Source organism: Mustelus asterias, chromosome 5 (assembly GCF_964213995.1).
Source record: "Mustelus asterias chromosome 5, sMusAst1.hap1.1, whole genome shotgun sequence".
Lineage (NCBI taxonomy): Eukaryota > Metazoa > Chordata > Chondrichthyes > Carcharhiniformes > Triakidae > Mustelus > Mustelus asterias.
Genome location: NC_135805.1, coordinates 63489228 through 63505546, shown reverse-complemented (window position 1 = coordinate 63505546; position 16319 = coordinate 63489228). Strand labels below are relative to the sequence as shown.

The window sequence follows — 16319 nt, the reverse complement described above, 5'->3', positions numbered from 1 at the left end:
TCCAGCCCCTTCATTATCTTATATGTCTCTATAAGATCACCCCTCAGCCTTCTAAACTCCAACAAATACGGACCCAATCTGTTCAATCTCTCCTCATAAGCTACACCCCTCATCTCCGGTATCAACCTGGTGAACCTTCTCTGCACTCCCTCCAAGGCCAATATATCCTTTCGCAAATAAGGGGACCAAAACTGCACACAGTACTCCAGTTGCGGCCTTACCAGTGCCTTGTATAGTTGCAGCAAGACCTCCCTGCTTTTATATTCTATCCCCCTCGCGATAAAGGCCAACATTCCATTCGCCTTCTTGATCACCTGCTGCACCTGCAGACTGAGTTTTAGCGATTCGTGCACAAGGACCCCCAGGTCCCTCTGCACAGTAGCATGATGTAATTTTTCTCCATTTAAATAATATTCCAATTTACTATTATTTCTTCCAAAGTGGTTAACCTCACATTTGCCAACGTTATATTCCATCTGCCAGATCCTTGCCCACTCGCTCAGCCTATCCAAATCTCTCTGCAGACTTTCCACGCCCTCCACGCAATTCGCTTTCCCACTCACCTTCGTGTCATCAGCAAACTTTGATACCCTACACTCAGTCCCCTCCTCCAGATCATCTATGTAAATGGTAAACAGTTGAGGCCCCAGCACCGATCCCTGCGGCACGCCACTGGTCACCAACTGCCAACCAGAAAAGCACCCATTTATTCCAACTCTCTGCTTCCTGTTAGATAGCCAATCCCCAATCCACGCCAACACCTTACCCCCAACTCCGTGTGCCCCAATCTTCTGCAAGCAACCTTTTGCGAGGCACCTTATCGAATGCCTTCTGGAAATCTAAAAACACCACATCCACATGTTCCCCTCTGTCAACCGCACTAGTCACATCTTCATAAAAATCCAGTAAATTCGTCAAACACGACTTTCCCTTCATGAATCCATGCTGCGTCTGCTTGATCGAACCATTCTTATCCAGGTGCTCTGCTATTTCCTCTTTAATGATGGACTCCAGCATCTTCCCAACTACGAACGTTAAGGTAACCAGCCTGTAGTTACCCGCCTTTTGTCTACTTCCTTTTTTAAACAGCGGCGTAACAGTAGCTGTTTTCCAATCAGCCGGCACTACCCCAGAGTCCAGCGAATTTTGATAAATAACTACTAACACATCTGCTATTACCTCAGCCATTTCTTTCAGTACCCTGGGATGCATTCCATCCGGGCCCAGGGACTTGTCTACCTTCAGTCCCATTAGTCTACCAAGCACTACCTCTTTAGTAACAGTAATTGTATTAAGGACCTCACCTCCCACCAACTCTCGATCTCTAATATTCGGTAAACTATTTGTGTCTTCCACCGCGAAGACCGACACAAAGAACTTATTTAAAGTCTCAGCCATTTCCTCGTTTTCCACTATTAAATCCCCCCTCTCGTCCTCCAAGGGTCCAACATTCACTCTAGCCACTCTATTCCTTTTTATATATTTGTAAAAACTTTTACTATCATTTTTTATATTTTGAGCTAGTTTAGTTTCATAATCTATCTTTCCTTTCTTAATCGCTTTCTTAGTCATTCTTTGTTGCTTTTTAAAGCTTTCCCAATCCACTAATTCTCCACTATTTTTGGCCACTCTGTACACATCTGTTTTTATTTTAATACTCTCCTTTATTTCCTTCGTTATCCACGTCTGGTTATCCCTTTTCTTACAGTCCTTCTTTATTACCGGAATATATTTTTGCTGAGTACTTTAAAAAATCTCCTTAAAAATCCTCCACTGTTCCTCAGCTGTCCTACCTACCAGTCTGCTCGCCCAGTCTACATTAGCCAGTTCCGCCCTTATCCTATTGTGCTCCCCTCTGTTCAAGCAGAGGACACTGGTTTGGGACCTACTTTCTCACCTTCCATCTGTATCAGAAATTCAATCATACTATGATCACTCAACCCAAGAGGATCCCTCACAAGAAGATCCTTAATTCTACCTGTCTCATTACACAGTACCAGATCTAAGATAACTCGCTCTCTCGTAGGTTCTATAACATACTGTTCAATGAAACAATCCCGACAGCATTCTAAGAACTCTTCCTCAAGCCCTCCACATCCAATTTGAGTTGACCAATCAATATGCAGGTTAAAATCCCCCATGATTATTGCCGTTCCTTTTTTGCACGCATCCATTATTTGCTTGTTTCTCGCCCTCCCCACTACTAAGTTATTATTTGGGGGCCTATAGACCACGCCTACCAGTGTCTTTCTCCCCCTACTATTCCTTATCTCCACCCACAACGATCCCACATTTTGCTCCTTAGAGCCTATGTCGTCTCTCACTACTGTCTTGATATTATCCTTTATTAACAGAGCTACCCCACCTCCTTTTTCTACCTGTCTATCCTTCCTAAATGTCTGATACCCCTGGATATTCAGTTCCCAGTCCCGGTCACCCTGCAACCACATTTCTGTGATGGTCACTAGATCATAGTTATTTGTATGGATTTGTGCCATCAACTCATTTACTTTGTTTCGAATGCTTCATGCATTCAGGCAATGTGTCTTTATGTCAGCCTTTATCTGGACCCGGTTTGTTGAAACGCTACTAACATCTACCGAGCCCTCTACTCCTTTAACTAGTTGAATGTCCTCAACATTAACCTGCACTTGTACTCTCTCCTTTACCTTCGATTTTGTAATTCCCCATACCCCTGCACCACCCTGGTGGCATGGTGGAACAGTGGTTAGCACTGCTGCCTCACAGCGCCAGGGACCCGGGTTCAATTCCAGCCTTGGGTCACTGTCTGTGTGCAGTTTGCACATTCTTCCCATGTCTGCGTGGGTTTCCTCCAGGTGCTCCAGTTTCAAAGCTCCAAAGGAGACTACAATAAAATGTAGATTACAATGGGCTGAGGGAGGAGTTGGCTAAGGTAGACTGGGAGCAAAGACTTTATTGTGGGACAATTGAGGAACAGTGGAGGACTTTCAAAGTGATTTTTCACAGTGCTCAGCAAAAGTATATACCAGTGAAAAGGAAGGACTGTAGGAAAAACAATAATCAGCCATGGATATCTAAGGAAATAAAGGAGAGTATCAAATCTAAAGATAATGCATACAAAGTGGCAAAGATTAGTGGAAAACTAGAGGATTGGGAAATCTTTAAAGGCCAACAGAAAGCCATGAAAAAAGCTATAAAGAACAGTAAGATAATTCAATTCATTGTCACATGTATTGGTACGCAGTGAAAAATATTGTCTCTTGTGCATTATACAGACAAAGCATACCGTACAGAGAGGAGAGAGTGCAGAATGTAGTGCTACAGTCATGGCTAGGATGTAGAGAAAGATCAATTTAATGCGAGGTAGGTCCATTCAAAAGTCTGATGGCAGCAGGGAAGAAGATGTTCTTGAGTTGGTTGGTACGTGTCCTCAGACCTTTGTATCTTTTTCCAAATGGAAGAAGGTGGAAGAGAGTACATCCAGGGTGCATGGGATCCTTAATTATGCTGGCTGCTTTTCCGAGGCAGCAGGAAGTGTAGACAGTGTCAATGGATCGGAGGCCAGTTTGAGTGATGGACTCAATAGATAGATGTGATAGTGATAGATAGATTATTATAGTGATAGATTATGAGAGTAAACTAGCTCAGAATATAAAAACAAATAGCAAAAGTGTCTACAAATATATAAAACAATAAAAAGTGGCTAAGGTAAACATTGGTCCTTTAGAGGCTGAGAAGGGGGATTTAATAACAGGAAATGTGGAAATGGCCAAGGCATTGAAGAGGTATTTTGTGTCGGTCTTCACAGTGGAAAACACAAATAACGTGCCAAAAATTGATGACAAGGAGGCTATTGCAGGTGAGGACCTAGAAATGATCATTATCACTAAAGAAGTAATGTTGGGCAAGCTAATGGGGCTAAAGGTAGACAAGTCTCTTGGCCCTGATGGAATGCATCCCAGGGTCTAAAAGAGATGGCGGGGGAAACAGCAAATGCGCTCGTGGTAATTTACCAAAATTCGCTGGACTCTGAGGCGGTTCCAGCAGATTGGAAAACAGCAAATGTGACGCCAATGTTTAGACAAAAGGTGGGTAACTGTAGGCCAGTTAACTTAACTTCTGTAGTGAAGAAAATGCTTGAATCTATCATCAAGGAAGAAATAGCGAGACATCTGGATAGAAATTGTCCCATTGGGCAGACGCAGCATGGGTTCATGAAAGGCAGGTCCTGTTTAACTAATTTACTGGAATTCTTTGAGGACATTATGAGTGCGGTGGACAACAGGGAACCGGTGGATGTGGTGTATCTGTATATCCAGAAGGCATTTGACAAGGTGCTGCACAAAAGTTTGCTGCATAAGATAAAGGGGCGTGGTGTTATGGGTAAGTATTAGCATGGATATAGGATTTGTTAATGAACAGAAAGGAAAGAGTGGGGATAAATGGGTGTTTTTCTGGTTGTTGATCAGTGACTTGTGGTGCACCTCAGGGAACAGTGTTGGGACTGCAATTGTTTACAATTTACATTGATGATTTGGAGTTAGGGACCAAGTGTAGTGTGTCAAAGTGTGCAGAAGACACTTAAAGTCTGCAGAGGGATATAGATAGCTTAGGTGAGTGGGCAAGGGTCTGGTAGATGGAGTACAATGTTGGTAAATGTGAGGTCATTCATTTTGGTCGCAATAACAGCAAAATGGACTATTATTTAAATAGTAAAAAATTGCAGCATGCTACTGTGCAGAGGGACTTGGGTATCCTTGTGCATGAATCGCAAAAAGTTGGTTTGCAGGTGCAGCAGGTAATTAAGAAGGCAAATGGTATTTTGTCCTTCATTGCTAGAGGGATGGAGTTTAAAAACAGGGAGGTGATGGTGCAGCTGTATAAGGTGCTGGTGAGGCCACACCTGGAGTACTGTGTACAGTTTTGCTCTCCTTGAGAAAGGATGTACTGGCACTGCAGGGGGTGCAGAGGAGATTCAGTAAGTTGACTTCAGAGTCAAGAGGGTTGGCTTATGAGGAGAGATTGAATAGATTGGGACTATAGAACATAGAACAGTACAGCACAGAACAGGCCCTTCGGCCCACGATGTTGTGCCGAGCTTTATCTGAAACCAAGATCAAGCTATCCCACTCCCTATCATCCTGGTGTGCTCCATGTGCCTATCCAATAACCGCTTAAATGTTCCTAAAGTGTCTGACTCCACTATCACTGCAGGCAGTCCATTCCACACCCCAACCACTCTCTGCGTAAAGAACCTACCTCTGATATCCTTCCTGTATCTCCCACCACGAACCCTATAGTTATGCCCCCTTGTAATAGCTCCATCCACCCGAGGAAATAGTCTTTGAACGTTCACTCTATCTATCCCCTTCATCATTTTATAAACCTCTATTAAGTCTCCCCTCAGCCTCCTCCGCTCCAGAGGGAACAGCCCTAGCTCCCTCAACCTTTCCTCATAAGACCTACCCTCCAAACCAGGCAGCATCCTGGTAAATCTCCTTTGCACTCTTTCCAGCGCTTCCACATCCTTCTTATAGTGAGGTGACCAGAACTGCACACAATATTCCAAATGTGGTCTCACCAAGGTCCTGTACAGTTGCAGCATAACCCCACGGCTCTTAAACTCCAACCCCCTGTTAATAAAAGCTAACACACTATAGGCCTTCTTCACAGCTCTATCCACTTGAGTGGCAACCTTTAGAGATCTGTGGATATGAACCCCAAGATCTGTCTGTTCCTCCACAGTCTTCAGAACCCTACCTTTGACCCTGTAATCCACATTTAAATTAGTCCTACCAAAATGAATCACCTCACATTTATCAGGGTTAAACTCCATTTGCCATTTTGCAGCCCAGCTTTGCATCCTATCTATGTCTCTTTGCAGCCTACAACAGCCCTCCACCTCATCCACTACTCCACCAATCTTGGTGTCATCAGCAAATTTACTGATCCACCCTTCAGCCCCCTCCTCTAAGTCATTAATAAAAATCACAAAGAGCAGAGGACCAAGCACTGATCCCTGCGGCACTCCGCTAGCAACCTGCCTCCAATCCGAAAATTTTCCATCGACCATCACCCTCTGTCTTCGATCAGACAGCCAGTTACCTATCCAATCTGCCAACTTTCCCTCTATCCCACACCTCCTCACTTTCATCATAAGCCGACCATGGGGGACCTTATCAAACGCCTTACTAAAATCCATGTATACTCATTGGAATTTAGAAGAATCTTATAGAAACATATAAAATTATGAAGGGGATAGGATAGAAGCAGGGAGATTGTTTCCACTGATGGATGAAACTAGAACTGGGGGCATAGCCTCAAAATAAGGGGGAGCAGATTTAGGAATGAGGTGAGGAACTTCTTCACCGAAAGGGTTGTGAATCTGTGGAATTCCCTGCTCAGTGAAGCAGTTGAGGCTACCTCGTTGAATGTTTTTAAAGCAAAGATAGACAGACTTTTGAACAGTAAAGGAATTAAGGATTATTGTGAGCGAGTGGGTAAGTGGAGCTGAGTCCACGAAAAGATCAGACATGAGCTTATTGAATGGCTAAATTGTCCCTTGGTGTCCCAAGATGTTAAAGTTAGGGGGATTATTGGGTAAATATATAGGAATAGGGCCTGGGTGGGATGTTCTGTGGGGAGGGGGGGGGGGGGGGAGTTGGTTGATGTGGATCTGATGGGCTGAGTGGCCACCTTCTGCACTGTGGGGGTTCTGTGATTCAGAAAGCCCACCAATGCCTCTACTTCTCTACTTTCTAAGAAAACTAAGGAAATTGGGCATGTCAGCTACGACTGTCACCAACTTTTACAGATGCACCATCGAAAGCATTCTTTCTGGTTGTATCACAGCTTGGAAGGCTCCTGCTCTGCCCAAGAAACTACAAAGGGTTGTGAATGAAGCCCAGTCCATCATGCAAACCCCAGCCTCCCATCCATTGACTCTGTCTACGCTTCCCGCTGCCTCGGAAAAGCAGCCAGCATAATTAAGGACCTCACGCACCCCGGACCTACTCTCTTCCACTTTCTTCTGTCAGGAAAAAGACACAAACGTCTGAGGTCACGTAGCAACCGACTCACTCTCTCCTTCCCTTCTCTATGAACGGTATGTTTTGTCTGTGTAGCATGCAAAAAACAATACTTTTCACTGTATACCAACATGTGACAATAATAAATCAAAATCATGCAGGGAATCACCAATAATCAATGATGTTTACTCCAAAAGAGAACTTTTTGGAAATTTTAAGAATGGAAAATCAGTAAGGAGAGAAAAGAGCTGACATTTCGAGTCTAGATACTGCCAGAACCTGCTGAGATTTTCCAGCATTTTCTCTTTTGGTTTCAGATTCCAGCATGCGCAGTAATTTGCTTTTATATAATGTTTATTCCTCTGATTTGAGAACATCAGGCTCTACAATGAATGATATAACTGCCAACTGAAATCTGATGCATCAACATCACTCCCATATCCATTCCCACACCTGCCCTCCTCTCCCAGCCTCTCCTCAGGAATTGAGGCGTTCCTAGTTATACGCATGCGCAGTCTCTCCCCTTCCCCAATAATCCCATGGTGCACTGGGAAATTCAAACAAACTGAGCGCGAGAAGCAGCTGGAGCCGGTGAGAGAGAGAGCGCGCGGGAGGGAGTAACGGCCCATCGGTTACTTGGGGGGGGGAACGGCCCATCGGTTACTTGGGGGGGGAACGGCCCATCGGTTACTTGGGGGCGGGGTGGGAACGGCCCATCGGTTACTTGGGGGCGGGGTGGGAACGGCCCATCGGTTACTTGGGGGCGGGGTAACGGCCCATCGGTTACTTGGGGGGGGTAACGGCCCATCGGTTACTTGGGGGGGGGGGGGGGGGGCGGGGTAACGGCCCATCGGTTACTTGGGGGGGGAACGGCCCATCGGTTACTTGGGGGCGGGGTAACGGCCCATCGGTTACTTGGGGGGGGGGGGGGGTAACGGCCCATCGGTTACTTGGGGGGGGGGGGGTGGGGTAACGGCCCATCGGTTACTTGGGGGGGGGGGTAACGGCCCATCGGTTACTTGGGGGGGGGGGGGGGTAACGGCCCATCGGTTACTTGGGGGGGGGGGGTAACGGCCCATCGGTTACTTGGGGGGGGGGGTAACGGCCCATCGGTTACTTGGGGGGGGGGGTGGGGTAACGGCCCATCGGTTACTTGGGGGGGGGGGGGGGGGGCGGGGTAACGGCCCATCGGTTACTTGGGGGCGGAACGGCCCATCGGTTACTTGGGGGCGGGGTAACGGCCCATCGGTTACTTGGGGGGGGGGGGGGCGGGTAACGGCCCATCGGTTACTTGGGGGGGGGGGTGGGGTAACGGCCCATCGGTTACTTGGGGGGGGGGGGTAACGGCCCATCGGTTACTTGGGGGGGGGGGTAACGGCCCATCGGTTACTTGGGGGGGGGGTAACGGCCCATCGGTTACTTGGGGGGGGGGGTGGGGTAACGGCCCATCGGTTACTTGGGGGGGGTAACGGCCCATCGGTTACTTGGGGGGGGTAACGGCCCATCGGTTACTTGGGGGGGGGGGGGGGTAACGGCCCATCGGTTACTTGGGGGGGGCGGGGGGTAACGGCCCATCGGTTACTTGGGGGGGGCGGGGGGTAACGGCCCATCGGTTACTTGGGGGGGGGGGGTAACGGCCCATCGGTTACTTGGGGGGGAACGGCCCATCGGTTACTTGGGGGCGGGGTAACGGCCCATCGGTTACTTGGGGGGGGGGGGGGGTAACGGCCCATCGGTTACTTGGGGGGGGGGGTGGGGTAACGGCCCATCGGTTACTTGGGGGGGGGGGGTAACGGCCCATCGGTTACTTGGGGGGGGGGGGTAACGGCCCATCGGTTACTTGGGGGGGGGGGTGGGGTAACGGCCCATCGGTTACTTGGGGGGGGTAACGGCCCATCGGTTACTTGGGGGGGGTAACGGCCCATCGGTTACTTGGGGGGGGGGGGTAACGGCCCATCGGTTACTTGGGGGGGGCGGGGGGTAACGGCCCATCGGTTACTTGGTGGGGGGGGGTAACGGCCCATCGGTTACTTGGGGGGGGGGGGTAACGGCCCATCGGTTACTTGGGGGCGGGGTAACGGCCCATCGGTTACTTGGGGGGGGGTAACGGCCCATCGGTTACTTGGGGGGGGTAACGGCCCATCGGTTACTTGGGGGGGGGGTAACGGCCCATCGGTTACTTGGGGGGGGGGGGTAACGGCCCATCGGTTACTTGGGGGGGGGGTAACGGCCCATCGGTTACTTTGGGGGGGGGGGGTAACGGCCCATCGGTTACTTGGGGGGGGGGTAACGGCCCATCGGTTACTTGGGGGGGGGGGGGGGAACGGCCCATCGGTTACTTGGGGGCGGGGTACGGCCCATCGGTTACTTGGGGGCGGGGTAACGGCCCATCGGTTACTTGGGGGGGGGGGGGTAACGGCCCATCGGTTACTTGGGGGGGTAACGGCCCATCGCTTACTTGGGGGGGGGGGGGGTAACGGCCCATCGGTTACTTGGGGGGGGGGTAACGGCCCATCGGTTACTTGGGGGGGGGGAACGGCCCATCGGTTACTTGGGGGGGGGGGAACGGCCCATCGGTTACTTGGGGGGGGGGGGGAACGGCCCATTGGTTACTTGGGGGGGGGGGAACGGCCCATCGGTTACTTGGGGGGGGGGGGGGTAACGGCCCATCGGTTGCTTGGGGGAGGGGGGGGTAACGGCCCATCGGTTACTTGGGGGAGGGGGGGGGGGAACGGCCCATCGGTTACTTGGGGGCGGGGTAACGGCCCATCGGTTACTGGGGGGGGGGGGGAACGGCCCATCGGTTACTTGGGGGCGGGGTAACGGCCCATCGGTTACTTGGGGGGGGGGGGTAACGGCCCATCGGTTACTTGGGGGGGGGGGGTGGGGTAACGGCCCATCGGTTACTTGGGGGGGGTAACGGCCCATCGGTTACTTGGGGGGGGTAACGGCCCATCGGTTACTTGGGGGGGGTAACGGCCCATCGGTTACTTGGGGGGGGTAACGGCCCATCGGTTACTTGGGGGGGGGGGCGGGTAACGGCCCATCGGTTACTTTGGGGGGGGGGGTAACGGCCCATCGGTTACTTGGGGGCGGGGTAACGGCCCATCGGTTACTGGGGGGGGGGGGGTAACGGCCCATCGGTTACTTGGGGGGGGGGTGGGGTAACGGCCCATCGGTTACTTGGGGGGGGTAACGGCCCATCGGTTACTTGGGGGGGGTAACGGCCCATCGGTTACTTGGGGGGGGGGTAACGGCCCATCGGTTACTTGGGGGGGGGGGGGGTAACGGCCCATCGGTTACTTGGGGGGGGGTAACGGCCCATCGGTTACTTGGGGGCGGGGTAACGGCCCATCGGTTACTTGGGGGGGGGGGGGTAACGGCCCATCGGTTACTTGGGGGGGGGGTAACGGCCCATCGGTTACTTGGGGGGGGTAACGGCCCATCGGTTACTTGGGGGGGGGGGGTAACGGCCCATCGGTTACTTGGGGGGGGGGGGTAACGGCCCATCGGTTACTTTGGGGGGGGGGGGTAACGGCCCATCGGTTACTTGGGGGGGGGGGGTAACGGCCCATCAGTTACTTGGGGGGGGGGGAACGGCCCATCGGTTACTTGGGGGCGGGGTACGGCCCATCGGTTACTTGGGGGCGGGGTAACGGCCCATCGGTTACTTGGGGGGGGGGGGGGTAACGGCCCATCGGTTACTTGGGGGGGGTAACGGCCCATCGCTTACTTGGGGGGGGGATTAACGGCCCATCGGTTACTTGGGGGGGGGGGGGGTGTTAACGGCCCATCGGTTACTTGGGGGGGGGGGGAACGGCCCATCGGTTACTTGGGGGGGGGAACGGCCCATCGGTTACTTGGGGGAGGGGGGGGGGGGGAACGGCCCATCGGTTACTTGGGGGGGGGGAACGGCCCATCGGTTACTTGGGGGAGGGGGGGGGGGGGGGGAACGGCCCATCGGTTACTTGGGGGGGGGAACGGCCCATCGGTTACTTGGGGGAGGGGGGGGGGGGGGAACGGCCCATCGGTTACTTGGGGGGGGGGGGGGGAACGGCCCATCGGTTACTTGGGGGGGGGGGGGGGGAACGGCCCATCGGTTACTTGGGGGGGGGAACGGCCCATCGGTTACTTGGGGGAGGGGGGGGGGGGGGAACGGCCCATCGGTTACTTGGGGGGGGGAACGGCCCATCGGTTACTTGGGGGAGGGGGGGGTAACGGCCCATCGGTTACTTGGGGGGGGGGGGTAACGGCCCATCGGTTACTTGGGGGGGGGGGGTAACGGCCCATCGGTTACTTGGGGGGGGGGTAACGGCCCATTGGTTACTTGGGGGGGGGGGGGGGAACGGCCCATCGGTTACTTGGGGGGGGGGGGAACGGCCCATCGGTTACTTGGGGGGGGAACGGCCCATCGGTTACTTGGGGGGGGGGGGGGGGGAACGGCCCATCGGTTACTTGGGGGGGGGGGAGGAACGGCCCATCGGTTACTTGGGGGAGGGGGGGGGTAACGGCCCATCGGTTACTTGGGGGAGGGGGGGGTAACGGCCCATCGGTTGCTTGGGGGAGGGGGGGGGGTAACGGCCCATCGGTTACTTGGGGGAGGGGGGGGTAACGGCCCATCGGTTACTTGGGGGAGTAACGGCCCATCGGTTACTTGGAGGAGGGGGGGTAACGGCCCATCGGTTACTTGGGGGGGGGGGAGGGGAACGGCCCATCGGTTACTTGGGGGGGGGGGTAACGGCCCATCGGTTGCTTGGGGGAGGGGGGATAACGGCCCATCGGTTACTTGGGGGAGGGGGGGGGTAACGGCCCATCGGTTACTTGGGGGAGGGGGGGGTAACGGCCCATCGGTTACTTGGAGGAGGGGGGGGTAACGGCCCATCGGTTACTTGGGGGAGGTGGGGGGTAACGGCCCATCGGTTACTTGGGGGAGGGGGGGGTAACGGCCCATCGGTTACTTGGGGGAGGGGGGGGTAACGGCCCATCGGTTACTTGGGGGAGTAACGGCCCATCGGTTACTTGGGGGAGTAACGGCCCATCGGTTACTTGGGGGAGGGGGGGGTAACGGCCCATCGGTTACTTGGGGGAGGGGGGGGTAACGGCCCATTGGTTACTTGGGGGAGGGGGGGTAACGGCCCATCGGTTACTTGGGGGATGGGGGGTAACGGCCCATCGGTTACTTGGGGGAGGGGGGGTAACGGCCCATTGGTTACTTGGGGGGTGGGGGGGGGTAACGGCCCATTGGCTACTGAGGGGAGGGGTTAACGGCCCATCGGTTACCGGGGGGAGGGGGGGGGGTAACGGCCCATTCGGTTACTTGGGGGGGGGGTAACGGCCCATTGGCTACTGAGGGGAGGGGTTAACGGCCCATCGGTTACCGAGGGGAGGGGGGTAACGGCCCATCAGTTAGGGGGGGGAGTGGGGGTAACGGCCCATCAGTTAGGGGGGGGAGTGGGGGTAACGGCCCATCAGTTAGGGGGGGGAGTGGGGGTAACGGCCCATCTGTTAGGGGGGGGAGTGGGGGTAACGGCCCATCAGTTAGGGGGGGGGAGTGGGGGTAACGGCCCATCAGTTAGGGGGGGGAGTGGGGGTAACGGCCCATCAGTTAGGGGGGGGAGTGGGGGTAACGGCCCATCAGTTAGGGGGGGGAGTGGGGGTAACGGCCCATCGGTATGGGGGGGGGTGTGGGTAACGGCCCATCGGTTAGGGGGGGTGTGTGGGGGTAACGGCTACCGGTGAGAGGGAAGGGGGGTGTAACGGCCCATTGGTTACCCGGGGGTGGGGGCGGTAACGGCCCATCGGTTACTTGGGGCGAGGGGTTGTAGTGGCTCATCCAGGGGTAATGGCCTATCCCAGGTGGAGGGGGGTAGGTAACGTTACCAGGGAGGGGATAATGGCCCATTGTTCACCGAGGAGGGGGTTGGTGACCCATTGGTTACCAAGGAGGGGGGTAACAGCTCATTGGTTACCGAGGGTGTGGGGTAATGGCCCATTGGTTACCAGGGAGGAGGTAAGAGCTCATTGGTTACTGGGGGAGGGAGTAATGGACCATTGGTTGCAGGCAAAGAGGGGGTTAACGGGCGGGTGATGGGGGGGCTCTAGCAAAGAAATGAAATACCGCTGACAGTCTCAGTCCCTCTGCTGGAGTCTAACAACAAACATAAGTCAATTACAAAGTCGCATTAGTTTTGTTTTCTAACTGCCCACTAGTTTTTAGTGAGTTCTCTGCATGGGCTTCTGAATCTCTGTTCCTGCATAGATTTTGGCTTCCCTCCGTTCAGAAAAAGACTGAGTCTTAGATCTTTCCTGGATCCCAGCCTCTCACTTCCTCACGTTGAATTTCATGAATCCACCATAATTTTGCCCACTCTAACCCCATAGATACGCTGGGGGGCCCCTCTCAGAACTTCACAGGTCAAGATTTGCAGGGCAATTGTGCAGAAATGCAAACTTCCTTTGTACAATTGCCCTGCACTGGGAACCATCTAAAAATGTGATTTAAGTTGCAAACTTTGGATAGTTCAGAAAGGGTTGCACAAATTGCTACTGCGAAAAGTAAGTAAATGTAAGAATATCTGCTCTAGGCTGGAGAGGAACTCTTAGTGGGAGGGGGAGGATAGTCCTATCTATATTCAGCATGATAGCAATGTGGTTAGCACTGCCGCCTCAGTGCCAGGGCCCCGGGTTTAATTCCGACCTTGAGTGACTGGTTTACACATTCAACCATGTCTGCATAGGTTTCCTCCAGGTGCTCTGGTTTCCTCCAACAGTCCAAAAGTGTGTAGGTTAGGTGGATTGGCCATGCTAAATTGTCCCTCGTGTCAGGGGGATTAGCAGGGTAAATATGTGGGGTTATGGGGATGAGGCCTGGGTGGGATAATTGTTGGTACAGACTCGATGGGCCAAATAGCCTCTTTCTGCACTGTAGGATTCTATGATTCAATGAAAAGGCTAGAAGAATTAAACATAGGCACGGAAGTATTTTAAGTTATTGGCCATGGAGTGCATTCGGATGCTGATTGATACTGAGTGCTCCCAGTTTTGTTTAGTAATTAATAACATATCTTTTAATAAACCTGACTTTCCTGTCTACCCCTCAAACCACTTGACTCCTTTGTAAATCAAAAATCTATCTAACTCAGCCTTGTATGTAATGGTCCAGCCTCTAACTGTTCTCTAGGCTGGATAATTCCAAACAATAACGGATGTGAGAGAAGAAATTCCCCCTCGTTTCCATTTTATTTCACAATCCTTTAAGCCCATTGGCCCCATCATTCATCAACACTTCAGATGCCATGTTGCTGTCCTGTTTTCAGATTACAAAGGGCAAAAAGAATCAGAGGTGGAGGGTGCAGTAACAAATCTCAGCAGCATACCAAGTTCGGCAGATTCTGGGTTGCCATTAGAAACTTCAAACATTGACCAACAGACAGCCTTCTAAATTGTTACTAACATTTTTTTCTTTGCAGTTTTTGAAAGGCATACTTTCTTGGTGAAGTCTTTAGTTTGAAATACAAAATATGGATGAAGCTTGCCCTTTCAAATCTCCTTGCCAGAAGGAAAGCAACAAGAAACAATTAGGTACGAACAACTGAACTACCAGAAGTGTTGATTGTGAAACAAATTTTCTCTCTGGTTCTGGAAACGTTCTGAGTAGAGAAAAACAGGCAAAACCATGTAAATCTTCTCCCTTGAAATTGTGTCACTGTGGCTCAGCACTCTTGTACCAGTTCAAGTTTCATTCTAGAATTTGAGCACAAAAACCTAGGCCAACAGTCAGTGCTGCATCATTGGAGGTGCCAAGTTTTGGATGGGTTGCTTAAGCAATGTCCCATCTGCCCTCTTGGATGTGAAAGATCCCATTACTCTGTTTTAAAGAGAAGCAAGGAGGTTAACCATGCTGTACTGGCTAATGTTCACCCCTCAATATCATAAAATATTATCTGATCATGATCACGTTGCTATTTGTGGGAGCTTAACTGTGAAAATTGGCTACTGCATGGTAATCGCACATGAAAACAGCCAATGGACACTGAAGTGAACTGAGGTTGTGAAAGATGTTACATAAATGCAAGATTTTTCTTTTTATAACAGTAATTTTTGAGTTCCAAGTAAAAAAAAACATTCAAGGGATGTGGTCTTCACTGGCTAGGCTAGCATTTATTGCCCATCCCTAAATGCCCTTGAGAGGAAGTGGTGGTGAGCTGCTTTCTTGAACCACTGCAGTACATGTGGTGTAGGGTACACCAACTGTGCTATTAGGGAGGGAGTTCTCGGATTTTAACCTAGTAGCGCTTACGGAAAAATGATATATTTCCAGGTCAAGATGGTGAGTGGCTTGGAGAGGAACTTCCAGGTGGTAGTGCTCCTATGTATCTTTATCCTTCTAGATGGTAGTTGTGGGTTTGGAAGGTGCTCTCTAATGCACCTCGGTGAGTAACTGTAGTACATCTTGTAGATGGTACACACTGCTGCTACTGTGTCGGTGGTGGATGTACTGAATTTTTGTGGATTGGGTGCCAATCAAGTGGGCTGCTTTGTGCTGGATGGTGTCACGCTTCGAGTGTTGTTGGAGCTACGCTCATCCAGGCAAGGAGAGAGTATTCCATCACACTCGTGAATTATGCCTTGTAAATTGTGGACAGGCTCTGGGGCGTCGGGAGGTGAGTTACTTGCCACAGGATTGTCTTTTGAGGATAGGTTCGAGAGGTTGGGTTTGTGTCCACTAGAGTTTAGAAGAGTAAGAGGTGACTTGATGTTCAGATATGTTTGAATATTGTTATATGTTTTGAATAATTATATGTTTGAATAATTTTAATATACTTTGAATATTCTGCAGGGTGTTAATGGAGTGGATTTGGGATGATATTTCCTCTTGTTTGAGAATCTAGAACTAGGGATCCTTGTTTAAAGATAAGTGGTTGCTCATTTCAGAGAAAGATAAGAATTTATTTCGCTGAGGGTCTTCCTCAAATGGCAGTGGAAGCAGAGTCTTTGAATATTTTTGAGGCTGAACTAGATAGATTCTTGATTAACAAGTGGTGAAAGGTTACCAGGGATAGGTAGGATTGTGGGGTTGAAGTTACAATCAGATCAGCTATTATTTTGTTGAATGGCAGAGCAGGCTGTAGGGGCCAAATGGCCTACTCGTAATTCATATTTCTTATGCATGTTTCCTCTGACCTGTGTTTATATGGCTAGTCCAGTTGAGTTTCTGGTCAACGGTAATGGCGGGATGTTGATAGTGGGAGATTCAGCGATGATAATGCCATTGAACGTCAAGGGACGATGGTTAGAATTTTTCTTGTC

At 51.6% G+C, this 16319-nt stretch overlaps 1 protein-coding gene across 2 annotated transcripts in view; it reads left to right on the top strand.

Moving 5' to 3' along the window:
- Window positions 1-7486: 7486 nt before the first annotated feature.
- pbk (PDZ binding kinase) overlaps window positions 7487-16319 on the top strand; it is a 33933-nt gene continuing 25100 nt past the window's right edge. Inside the window, exons 1-2 of one of the 2 annotated variants that reach the window (XM_078213692.1) lie at window positions 7487-7601; window positions 14480-14591. In XM_078213692.1, the coding sequence (XP_078069818.1) occupies window positions 14531-14591 (61 nt within the window). In that variant the 5' untranslated portion in view covers window positions 7487-7601; window positions 14480-14530. Of the gene's footprint in view, window positions 7602-13219; window positions 13566-14479; window positions 14592-16319 lie in introns of those variants that run through there. The other variant, XM_078213693.1, reaches the window with a different exon arrangement.